General features: G+C 38.7%; 1 protein-coding gene across 2 annotated transcripts in view; it reads left to right on the top strand.

The window, feature by feature from the left end:
• Window positions 1-12,907, top strand: part of HDGFL2 (HDGF like 2) — a 105,890-nt gene that overhangs the window by 54,508 nt on the left and 38,475 nt on the right. For both annotated transcript variants that reach the window (XM_072405064.1, XM_072405062.1), the window contains exon 12: window positions 3,079-3,180. In XM_072405064.1, the coding sequence (XP_072261165.1) occupies window positions 3,079-3,180 (102 nt within the window). The remainder of the gene's footprint in view (window positions 1-3,078; window positions 3,181-12,907) is intronic.

Below are 12,907 nucleotides of genomic sequence, written 5' to 3'. Positions count from 1 at the left end.
AACGTCATGGACCTCTCCCCCTTGTCCAGAGCTAGGTCTTTAAGGCGATTACCAACATTGATCACAACATTGAAGACAGATTTGCATAAAAGGATTGTTCTAGCATTGCTAGGTGATTAAAGTTGGTTTCTCAGAGCTGCTTTGTTTTTTTTAACCTAGCAGACTCTGCAGTACATGGCCGCGGATAATGGCTTTGTGTGCCTACCATAAAGTGAAGACTTGGGACACAGAATGAGCATTTTCCAGAAAATATGCAAGGTTAATTTGAAGGGCCAATTTAGTAGGCGGGGTCTTGAGCAGAAACTCATTTAGTCGCAAGTGACACTACTTAACACGGACAGAGCCAATATTAACCACCAGCAGTATTAGGGGCATCCAATGAATGATTTAATGGAGGTATGGGATAGTACCCCTTCTAGGAACTGTATTTAAGCAGAGTTGGGGGCATAAATGTTACATAATACCATCTCTGTTGGGCATATGGGACACCTTGAAAGATAACATACCAACCATTGGGGTCTAAGATTGATTTGGCGAGGGAAAATTTAGTGTAGATGTGGAGGAGTATGGCTACTTCCGCCAACTTTCAATTTCAGGGGAGAATATAACACAGGGTCGTAGTGGTTAAGGAAATTAAATGGTCCTGTCTGATCTAGATGCCTCTCTTTTAAAAAGGCCACATCCACCTTTTGGTGTTTGTGTTCTTGTAATGTGAGCCTACGCTTTAAAGGGGAATTAAGTCCCTTAACATTCAGTGATACTAATCTAATCATGGGATAATATTATTCTAGAACGATAAGCTATGAATCGTTCTATACCCGATAAACGTACGCATGTTTCCCAAGGCTCTACCTGTGTAGGGATGGAGGAAATTAGGGGGTTGGGAACTGAGGAGGAAGGTAATAAACTTTTACATTGAACACACAACCATAATAATGTAAATTATCTAATCTAAGTTGGAGAGAATCTCACCGATGCCTACTGGTCCACCTAGGCACTGCAGTGGGAGGCAGGGAGTTTGAGGGCAGGGAGGAGATCAGCAGAAATAAAACTGTGCCTAATTTGTGGCAAGGCACTCCTGGCAAGGGGGGATACAATTAGGCACATGATTGGTCATGCAGCAGGGTAAGTAAGGGTTGCAGAGTGACAATATTAAAGGGTAATCCAGGAGACTACCAGAAATAACTGAATAGTGGGTCTAACATTATCTATGGACCCCATATTTCTGGCTTTGCGCATGATGACTTTAAGGGAGAAGTCATAAACTCTGCATATAGTCATGAAACAGAGATAGATGGGCTGGAGGGCTAAGAGCTATACGGGGCCGGTCTAATTTAATTGATTCAGCAATGGAGAGTCGCAGAATATTGCTGAACATAGTTTGGAAGATTAACGGCAGATCAGATGGTTGAGTGGCCTCTGGCACTCCCCGAATCCTGATGTTGCAGTGGCTCCTATTGTCCAGGTCTTCAACATGTAGCTTGAGATCCCTAATAGTGGAGGCTTGAAAGGAAAGCTGATCCTGAGGGTGTGTAACCAGGTTTTTTTCAGATTGTAAATCCTTGTCCATGGTATCCACTCGGCCAGCCAAATTACGTAGATCAGTGCGAAGGAAGTGGATCTTAGCTCTGCAGGTGGCTTTTGCCCTACACAGCCAGATTGGAAGGACCAGGGGAAAGGAAATAATGTGGCATGGCTTTTGGGATTGGGATCGGGTCCCCAGGGTCACAGCCTCCTACTGCCTCTTTCTTTTCCCCATTTGTGCACGGAGGTGGACCTCTCTCTGTCAGGAAAGTGCAGGTCAGTATCAGAATAAGTTCAGTGTGTGGCCATTCATGCCACCATGCAAGATACGACCCCAAGTACAGGCATTTTAATTTTAACTCCAACAAGAGCCATATTGTGATGGCTATATATGACTTTGCAAGCCTTGGAAGACCTGTCAAACTTTTTGTATTGACCGCTGCCCACCAATGGACACCATGTGGACGTCATAATTTGACCATGAACTGAAGGTGTGTGTAAGTTTGCTCCTTTGAAAAAAGCCTGATACTATAATCAGTGTTGAACCCAGTATTTGTTTTAGGCCGGGTGGGAAGAAATCGTAGGTGGGTGGCAGCCCCTGTATTGTAACTCAACTCTTTAGTAACCACCCAAAAACAGCCGGGAGGTTACTGAAAATTGCCGGGTGGTAAAAAAGGACTTGGGAGAACACTGACTATACTCAAGCCACAGTGATGATCTAGGAATTTAGATTTGTGGACAATTATGCAATACCAACTGATGAGTTAGTGTTTACTTTACTCTTTTCATAGTACGCCATTGCATTGCACCATTGTAAAAAAGTTGAAAAGTAAGGCTACGTACACACGTTAGATTTTTGTCGTTGGAAACTATCTTTCACAATCTTTTACAATGACAAAAGACTGAAAGATGTACATACAGCACGGTTCTGTTCTATGGAGGGTGGAGAACAAGCAGGCGGCACCTTGTCTCGGACGAGAATCATCTGACGCGTGTACGTAGCTTAACTTGTGTTTTTGATTTAAGCACAATGCATTGTTTGAGTGAACTTATATACGCCCAGATATGTAAAACAAATTACTATTATCATGGGTAGCCCATACAGTTGTAGACAACGTTTTGTTATCTTCTGTACATGTTTTATGATCATTGTCATTAGTTAAATTTCAATAAACTATTCAAACACAGGCTGGGTAAGAAATTATTACAACCTTATTTTACAAAATAGTATCTTTGTTGTTCTAGTTTGAGCTAATTCTCAGTGATTGACAGTAATTGACAGTGACATTTTAAAAACAAGCTTGGCCGATTTGAAGTTTTAACATATATACTTAAGTGCAAGAAAACAATTATATTTCTGCTCCAGGCCAGTATACTCCCATGCTTGCAACCTTGTTTCAACCTGAGTTTTTGTATTTACCTTACTTAATTGTGCAAAATAGGGAGCTCCCAGGATTTTAAACAAAAGCTTAAGTGACCAACAGTTTTTTTTTACTGGTGTCTACTTTTGATGTCCTTCTTCAGTCCCCTAATTTCAATTTGTTTTCTGCATAGGATGTTAACAGATGTTTATGTGCTCTGGAGAAGCTTGGCAGCCTTCAACTGACTTCACCTATTCTGCAGAAGAATACTGGTCTTGTGACAACACTGAAGAAGGTTCGTATAATTATTTTGGATATTTTAATGACATGATATTTAAGATGTCAAACAAAACTTTGTTTTAACTGCTCATAATACCTCACTGTAAATATACTCAAGTGTAGAATAACCAGTTTCTTTATATAATAAAAAATGTACATACAAAAAAAAAAAAAAAAAAAAAAAAAGATGGCCGCTTGATTATGGAGAGGGTAAAAGTAACCAGTGCACAAGCTGTAACTTACCTTGGGGCTTCTATCATTGATCCTGGTTTTCTGCTCAACAGCTAAATCATGATTAAAGAAAAGAAAAGCGGAATGGTTCGAATGGGCCGCAAATTTGTGAGTTACCCCGGGCTCATAATGACCTGGTGAATGCACACCTCAATCTGTTACATAAAATCCAAAGTAGCAGATTTAGAAGACTGACACTAAAAAAATCTGTCTGCAGAATTTCAAGTAATGCTATTCGCAGATTTATTTTCCTTCATTATCCAAAACTGGAAAAAGCTACTACCAATAACCAATTACCTGAGGGAGCACAATATATACAAATGGGGACACTTGACTAAAGTCCTTATCTAATACAATGGGTGACTTCCCATCCTTTAGCCCAACCAATCGTACATCAAGATTCCCTAAAAAAAAAAAAAAAAAAAAAAAAAAAAAAAAAAGGTAAAAAACTGGACCTGAACATAGCTCCTTCTACAATTTAGCTTTTTTGCTAATTTCTCTGGTCTCAAAGAATTTTCCTATTGAAAGATCTTTGACCCCTTGTTCCTTTCAAAAAATCCTTTCTATATTTCCCCACAGAAGAATACTTCAATGGCCTTCCCCCTATTAAGGAAGTTTCACTACCATTTTATCGTTTTGATTTAGTCATATGGTATTTTTGTTTTGTATCCTTTAATACCTGGGGCAAGATTAGCCCTTTTTAGAGGGCACTTTTGCAAGGAGAAATTTTATCCTTGCAGGGTGAAATTCCTAATTGGAATTTCCAATCCTTCTCTCAAAAACTTAAGCAATGACAAAAAGAAGAAAAAATGCAGAATGATGATTACAATCTCGGTATATTAAGCACATGAAAGACCCCCTACATTATATTTGTTATATAAATATAATTATATAGTTATATGAACATTATATCATTCTAATATGTCAAATTCATTCACCTTCATTTTGGTAAATCTGCCCAGAACGACAAACTTTCTTTCCTTTGCAAATTGTTTGAAAAAGTGAAAAAATCTTTGCCAAGACCCTCTTGTTAATTAATAACTATTTAATATTAAAGACAGATAGATAAAACAATGCAGTAACATAGATTTAGATATAACAAAAATACTTACCTGCGAAAGTGAGTTTTATTCATCCAAGGAGTCCTCCAAATTAATGGCTTGGCAGATGATCAAAAAACATGTTGCATACAGTTAGTTCTGGTCAAGACTAGTTAATTAGGTATGGCACTGTATTTTTAACTACCCAGGAACTAAGACAATGGCCAGTGTTTGACCAGTACTGACCAATGATCATCCTTTAACCAGCATTTTACCTTATAAGGATACCAGTTAAAGAATATGCTGCATTCCTTTAGGATGACTTCATATATGGTATACATATACCAGTATATTGATATTAAATAAATTGTGCTAACCCAACAGTCATGCACCCAAGTACAGGTTGAAGGGGGGAGGGGCGGTTTGCATGACTTGCAGAAGAAATATTTTGCGAAACACAGCTGAGGTTGTGGGTGATCTTAGGGGGTTAGCTCTTTCTGTAGCCTCTTGTAACTCTTTAATGACCAAGACAAACTCCGCAGTTGTCTTTTTTTTTTTTTTGCATATCAAAACACAGCTTACTCCAGAAGTTAATGAATTTACTAGGCTCCATAAAGATTTTATTTTTTTTAATTTTTTGCTTTGTAATTAGAATTTTATACAGTAGCTAACACCATGCTGCATAATATGTCCTAATTGCATTTATTAAAATAATGTACCTGTTCTGACTTGGATACAAATTCAACTTAAGAACAAACCTACAGTCCCTATCTTGTATGTCCCCGGAGGACTACCTGTACAATCTAAATTGTCACAAGATCCCAGGTTGATGATCACATCCCTATATGAAGGACAATTTTCACCTAATCTAAAGAAACCTGCTAGGAAGGAGTTGGCTAAATTTGCCACATAAATTGGTGGTTGATACAACCTCATGGTTGTTCTAACTTGCACAGATTTTTTTTTGTTACCCATCTTAGGGACGGAACACCATGCATTTACTGCTACCGAATTGGGTATCATCTTATCAGATGATGTTTTACTATGTCCTAGGTTGGATCATGATCGGATGGTTTGAGTCAGGACATTGTCAAATGATATGACACTGATGACTGCTGGAGAAGAGAAAATGTTGTATTGTGTCAGGGAAATCATGAAAGAATTATATCATTGTTAATCGATGCTACCTAAAGTATAAAAGGCAAGATTAATGGTGCTGTTATCAAATGAGTGATATAACATTTTCTGTTGCCCTCAGTTGTACTCAAAAAGGTATTTACTTTGTGGAGTTTGTGTCTCCACTCCTATCTTGGTTGTGAATGTAACAAGGACGCACTCCTATTAACCCCAGAAAAGGGGTTAGACATCAAATCTGATACCTCTGTAGAGTTGCAGAAAATTTCTTTAGGGTTTTGAGCGCAGTTAAAAGATTGGTTATTATATTTTGGTAAAGAGTGAAATACTGAATTCACAAAGAGTTTTTGAAGAAAAAGCAACCATACACCTGGCTGATGATTGACGTAAACTGTTGCAGGTATCACATACTCTTGAGAATAATGCCAAAAGTACCTTGGTGGGAAAGTTTATTTAGATACAGTCCTAAAGCAACCACTTTTATTTACAAAAAAAAAAAGGGAGGGAAACAAAGTAACAGAACATAGTACAAAAACAGTGAGTATAATATTCTTTTCTTTTCTGTAATGACAGTATATATTAACATACCAATTCTTTTTTTTTTTTGTCTTTATTTTACATATAACTGGGGAAAGATAAAAAATACCAAGGGGGGCGGGGAGCAAAACTGAATAGGAAATGGCCAATCTATGTATAAAGAAGAGTGTAATATTACAGAAACATGTAACAAACGGTAAATCAATTATAAGGTAAACTACCAAATAAACATAGTTTTTAGCTTCTCCAAGACTTAATATTATGTTTATCTCTCTGGACATCAAGCTAGATTTGGACTCATGTATCAAGGTATAGTTGTGTACCACAAAAACATGCTGGATAAGACGATTACAGTACCACCCTATAGGAACCTCCCGAGAAATTAATCAATCTGCTATCGCCCCTAGAGCTCTAAATTGGTACCATGATGAATAATGGAAAGCATCTATAATTTCCTTAAGCTGCTCAGGGGGTAAAGTTGCTTGTAAAAATGCCACCCAAATATCAAAACATTTTGTAGAATGAGTTTCCATGTGCAATGAAGCCTCAGTTTTATCTTATATCGGTTGTCTATAAAGAATTTATTGTGCTGATTTATTGGATTGAGAGGGTTGAATTAGGCCAGTTCTGCATAAAACATTTTTATCAGCCAGTATACAGAGATTTTCAAATTTCCTCAGTGAATAATGACGAGAATCAGAACCAGCTGCTTGTTTGGTCTGAAAGAGGGCCAGAAGTGGAGTTACCTGCATCATGTGACCAGTAACTTTGGACATAAAGAGAAAGACAAATGCCCTAATATGTGGACATAGCCAAAGAGCATGTTCTAGCAAGCCAGATGGCTCATGGCATTTTGGACAAGCCATTATAAATTTACTTGAAGACATAATTAAATTTAAGGTCATGTGCATAATATGCTCTATGAAAAAACTGCATTCCTCACCATCTTTCACTAATAATGGATCTTTGAACTGTGACTGTGAACTGTGTGTGCACTTAAAATAGAAAATGGTAGTAATACGTTTTAGTCATCTGGTACGTGGGCAAGTTCTGTGATTCCCCTAGATTTCCAGAACTGAAAAACATAAAATTCTGTCCTCTGGGGAAAATAAGGACAAGAACAAATAGGTAGGTTTGACGCAAGATTCTCATGTACTTTGTATAATTTACAGGTTCCCCTTCAGTCAAGTAACGTATCTCTAAACAGTAAATTTCTCATATTGATTTTAAAATATGAGACAGTGGAGAGTATAACAGTCCTACCAACGACCATGGACTAATCATCACAAAATCTAATGTGGTATCTTTATATTATTTGGTATCATGCCACCAATCCTTAGCATGTCTCAAGAGACATGCTAGGTTAAATTTCCTAATATCAGGAAGATTTAAGCCCAAATGTTCTTTACTTTTACACAATTTGAGTCTAGCTGTGCAAGGGACTTTACCCTGAAATATAAAGGATGTAAACGCAGATTGCAACTTGGTGACATTTGATTGTTTAAGTAGGAACTGCAGATTTTGTAAGGGATATAATAGCTGAGCAAAGCTACGTAAGTACGTAAGACAATGGTGAGCCATTTTAACTCCTATTCGAGTCACCCATGATTTCATGGTTGAAAGACATTTTCTTTCTTTGGAAATATTCATAAATGGAATGACATCGTCAGCCTGCCTTCACCTCCCTACGTTCAATGCACAGACCTTCAAAGATATTGTGTCGTTGAAAGGACCTAGCCAGAGGTTCGATTGCTAGATTAAAGAATAGGGGAGACAGGCGGCACCCCTGTCTCGTGCCTCTGTAACTAAAACTGGTCAGAAAGTACACCCGACACATTCACCTGTGCTTTGGGGGAAGAGTACATGGCTTTTAGGAATGAAACAAGATGGCTTCTAAAACCAAATCTCTGCATCACCAAATGGAGCCACTCCCCTTCTTTGCTGTTGAACGCCTTCTCCGTGTTCAAGTGCCAAAAAAGCCACCAACAGGGAGAAGGCGTCCGTCAATTTAGCTTGCTCCAGCACTAAGCAACAACTTGCAAATATAAGTGGTGGAGCAACCTATTACAAAACCTGACTGTGCCAGATCCACTAATGTAAAACCTGTGCCAAGGGATCCACTAAAATCTTAAGACAAAATTTTGACATCCTGATTATTTAGGGAAATCGGACAGTAGGATCCCGGTTGCAAAGGATCTTTTTTGTATTTTAGGGAGCACTTTGATATATGCTAAATGACCAAGTAAGGTAAGAATGGTCAGAGAATAAAATAATATATAAATTGGCCAATATGTCAGAGAAAATTTTGTAGAACTTGGTGGTGAACCCATCTGGTCCTAGTGCCTTAGCATTGGCGGATGACTTTATCACCCTTAGTACCTCAATAGGAGTGATTTCGGAATTCAAATATTGCATATCAGGAATGGACACTCTAGGTAACTTTAACGATTGTTAAAATGTTTTGCCTGCTTGCAAATCACATCGCTGAGAAGAATAAAGTTTTTCACAGAAGGTGGCAAAAACCATGGCAATGGTCCTTGGAGCACGATGAGAGGAGCCCCCAGTGTCCCGTATCACCGCCACCGGTTTCATAGAACGATAACCTTTCGCCAGATTAGCAAGTAGTTTTCCAGACCTATTGCCAAAACGAAAAAACTGCTTCTTTTTAGGATCTGAAGAGTTGGTCGTGTTTTGTAATCCAAACATCGGAGCATCCGGAAGTTGGCATCCAGCAAGCATAAGACGTTATAATTCTTTATGTAGAAAAGCGAAGAAACAAAACTTAAGGAAAGATCCAAACAAGGTAACCACAAATGCTGTAAAGCACTCGGCATAATAAAAAAAAATTCTTGCAAAAGACTTCCATTTTTCCCAATGTGAGTTGGGCAAAGGAAGGTATTTTTCCGTTGTTGGTAACTCCATAGCCATAATAACTCGGTGAGTTTCAGATATAACCATTGTGGTCTATTGCCACTTGTGGTGGTAGACCTTTTAGGATAAGTATGCTTAAGGTCATTAGGCAGTGTCCACTCATCTGAACAGGAAGAAAAGTTCACTTAAGGAACTTCCACATATGTTGAAGACATTATTTCTTACTATCTGTAATAAAGATGGCCGACAGCTTTCAAATTTTACCTGAAGATTAGGATGGTGAGTGCTCCACAGATTGTTGGAGACCTGGGTGAGGAAGAGGAGCAAGGACTTGAGTGAGCGAGCTGGAGATGAAGAAGCATCAGGAAGCGTGTGGACAAAAGTGGTTGCTTGTTGAGGGTCTTTAAACGTATGGATGCCACTATTAGCTGTAAATATTTTAAGCATAGCAGCAAAATAGAGTGCAAACTTGATCCCTTTAGCAAAAAGTAATTTACATGTGGCTGAAAATGCTCTGCACATTTTTGTAGTATCAGCAGAGTGGTCCAAAAATAGTGGGATGTTCATCCAGAGAAAAGTGTGCCTGGGAGCAGTATACTCAAAGCAGTTGAATTTTATCCTGAAAATCATAATAACGGGCTATAATCGGCCATGGAGTAGATTTTTGAGGTTGAGAGGGCTAACCCGATGAGTGCCCCCTACCTTCAAAGAGGACTTTATGCCCAAGGCTTTTGGGATGTCAGCAGAGCATAATTTGTTGAGTACAATCTGTTCTCAAGAGCACTGACTCGTTGTAATGAAAGGATATCGCCCTCATGCTTGGCCACTGCTTCTGTGACAGGCTTGAGATGTTGAGCCAGTGTATCTTTATGTATCTAGACTTCTGTGGTCAGATTGTGGTAATCGAGTGCTTAGGCCATGAAGAGTTGGAGGATTCCTCCTCCATGTTAAGATTATCATGTTGATCCTGTGCTCGTGCAGCGTCTGCCATCTTGCCTGGTTTGTTGCTTTGGGTGGATTTCTGCTGCATTCTCCGTGTCGCAGGGGCGGCAAGAAATGTATCTGTTCAGCACTGGGTGAGATGTAGGCAATCCTCCAGTGTTAGCAACGTGGGTAGCGTAAAGTAGGAGACGAGTGGAGGAGTAAAAGTAACCACAAGGTACGGAGCCGCGAGTACCCTCTACCTTTCACATCAGGCCCCGGAACTGAAGTCGGCAACCGCCTTTTAAAAACTTATGCTTTATCCTTTAATCCTATTTCACTTTTTCACTGTATTGTTTGTTTATTAAAATTATGTATTTTAAATTAGGAAACTAATTGTAAGATCTACTGGATACACCCTCTTGAACAATAAGAGAGATCAATAACTCAGGGGCGACCCATTGACGGGCCTACCCAACTCCTGATGCCTAAGGGGTCACCCTCCTTGTTTTCGGTATCAAGGGAAGAGATCACCGCTGAGGGGGGCATTGAATCTCACTATAGGTAAAACATACATGGTATATGTGGGCAGTCAACCGCCTTGTGATGGACAAGGTACCTACTAGGGCCCGAGTTCCTTTGGATCAAGTGTATGTACAGGGAGTGGCACCCCCAGATTAGGAAGATGGTCTGCTAGGCTCAAAATATTGTATTTATCCAAGGTTAGTAAGGATTACACTGAGAGCAATTTTTTTGTGAATTAATCCTAAAATTACTAAGATGTTAAAAGGTCTGTAGTTTCCAGAGTATTGATGGGAAAGCAACTCGTACATCAAACGTACAGTAGAAGATCATCAGGGAAAAGGCCGAAGTTTATATTGAAGTCAGATTTCCAGTCCCTATAAAGGATTAGTGGGGAGGGCATTAGCCAGATGTTCCTTTGCCAAGGTATAAAAATATGCTGACAAGAGACACCCCTGTGTAGTTTCATTGTTGGCTACTGTGTCAGACAAGACACCGCTGACTCAAATTCTAGCTGAAGGGCAGTCATCAGGCATTTGGAAAGGCCTTTCCGCTGTAGGGTGACTCTCAAGAATCCCCAGTCCAAGCAATCAAAAGGTCTTTTCAGCATCTAGGCATAAGAGTTAGGCAAAGTTGGAAAATATAAGTTTTGGCATGATTGGTGAGCAACATAGTCTTTATGGTGTTGTCGCAAGTTTCTCTCCCTGGAACGAACCCAACTTCATCCCAGTGTATTATTGATGGAAATGGAGGTTTCCATCAATAATACGCTAGTTATGGAGTATTTGTCTTTCTGTTGAGATTCATTGATCCAGGCACATTGCGCACAGTGGTCACATCTATAGGTACCCTTAGGAGTAGATCTTGTATCCATGTTTTTTTTTTTACGTTGTAATGACTTCTCACAAGGTAGCTTTTTTAAGGACTGAGCTTTTCGATACACAATTGTGTCGCTTAGAAATTTCTTTGTGTTCGGGTCAGAAACTATAATATTCCAAAACTTGGAGCAAATTTGTTTGAAGATATAATGTTGGTAATTATTTGGGTAGTTTCTTTCTTCGGTTTGGATTGATTACAAAATAGTAGTTTGTGCCTATCAAGGCTAGGGACCCTACTAAAGTTCTCTTTCATTTTGGTATATCTTTTTTTAAGTCTGTGGTATTGGCTGTATATTATACTATGTACCATACATGTGGTGGCAAAATTTTCAAGTCCTTTAATGGGAAGAGTTCATATTCCCATTGACCTAAGTAAATATTGACACAGAATGGGGCACGTTTTGTCCCCATCACGATTACTTGTATTTGTATGTGGTATTATTGAATGTGAAAATTTTCCTTGTGAGAATATATCTAAAAAGTGACAGAATAAGGGATTATTAGTTTTCAGTTGAGTGGAGGCATAAAGTTCTTTCTTAATGCATTCCAGACCCTTAGCATGGCATGGTATGGGGTGTAATCTTGTGTAATTTTTAGGAGTTCTATGGTATCCTTTAGCTAGGATGGGAGTTTGACTACTAAGGGTCTAAGGATCTAGTCCACAAGTTCAATTGCGTTGAATGAAATGGGTAGAATTCGAGAGATGATGGCTCTCGGACAGGTTCTCAATATTTTTGGTAACACATAGAATGTGGGAATTAAAGGGTGTTTGATGTTTAAATAGTTATATGTATCTGCATTTATGATGCCTGACTCAAGGGCATCATTGATCAGAGAATAAAGTTCATGTTTAAATGTATTGAATTTGTTTTTGGGTACAGGTTGGTACCAATCTGTATTCTCTATGATTTTGAGAGTAGTTTCATAGTAGGCATGTTTAGCATTACCGCATCCCCCCCCCTTCATTGTCTGGGGGTTTAATGGTGATTTCAGGTTTGTTTTTCAAGTGTTGTAATGCTTTAGTATGAACATGGGATAGATTGGTTTGGGACAATTGTGAATGAAAGTTCATGCCACATATTTTTTCTGTTACCAGAAAAAAATATGGTGCCGGTACATCGAGAGGTCCTCACTTTTAAATAGATGTTTCTAGCCTAGATACAGATTGGCGTAGGTGGGTGCACTCTTGATGCCTTGAACTTGTAAGCAGAGTTGATCCTTAAATGTGTAAAAATTACATATAAAACTGAACTGAAGTATGGACAAAATAAAGTTGAATTGTTCATTATTTGGAGGGTTCTCAGACAAGACGTACACTATTATCTCAACTCCCCTCACATGCAGAATGCTGGAATAAATTTCTTCTATAGCCACTAACAAAGTGTTTTTAAGTACAGATAACCCTTCAATAGTTTTCAACAATTCTATAGTGTTCTTAAAATATGAAGAATTGTTTACTTCCAAAGGACCTAAATATATATCTACTAGGTGACTTGCAATGGATGAAATTAAATTAATACCAGATATTATGATGTGTCCGGTGGGATTTATGAGACTCTTGTGTACTTTAGGAAAGGGGTGTAAATGCTGGAGTAGTTGGAATTCTTTT

Source organism: Pyxicephalus adspersus, chromosome 3, assembly GCF_032062135.1.
Source record: "Pyxicephalus adspersus chromosome 3, UCB_Pads_2.0, whole genome shotgun sequence".
Lineage (NCBI taxonomy): Eukaryota > Metazoa > Chordata > Amphibia > Anura > Pyxicephalidae > Pyxicephalus > Pyxicephalus adspersus.
This window is presented reverse-complemented; position numbering and strand designations above follow the sequence as displayed.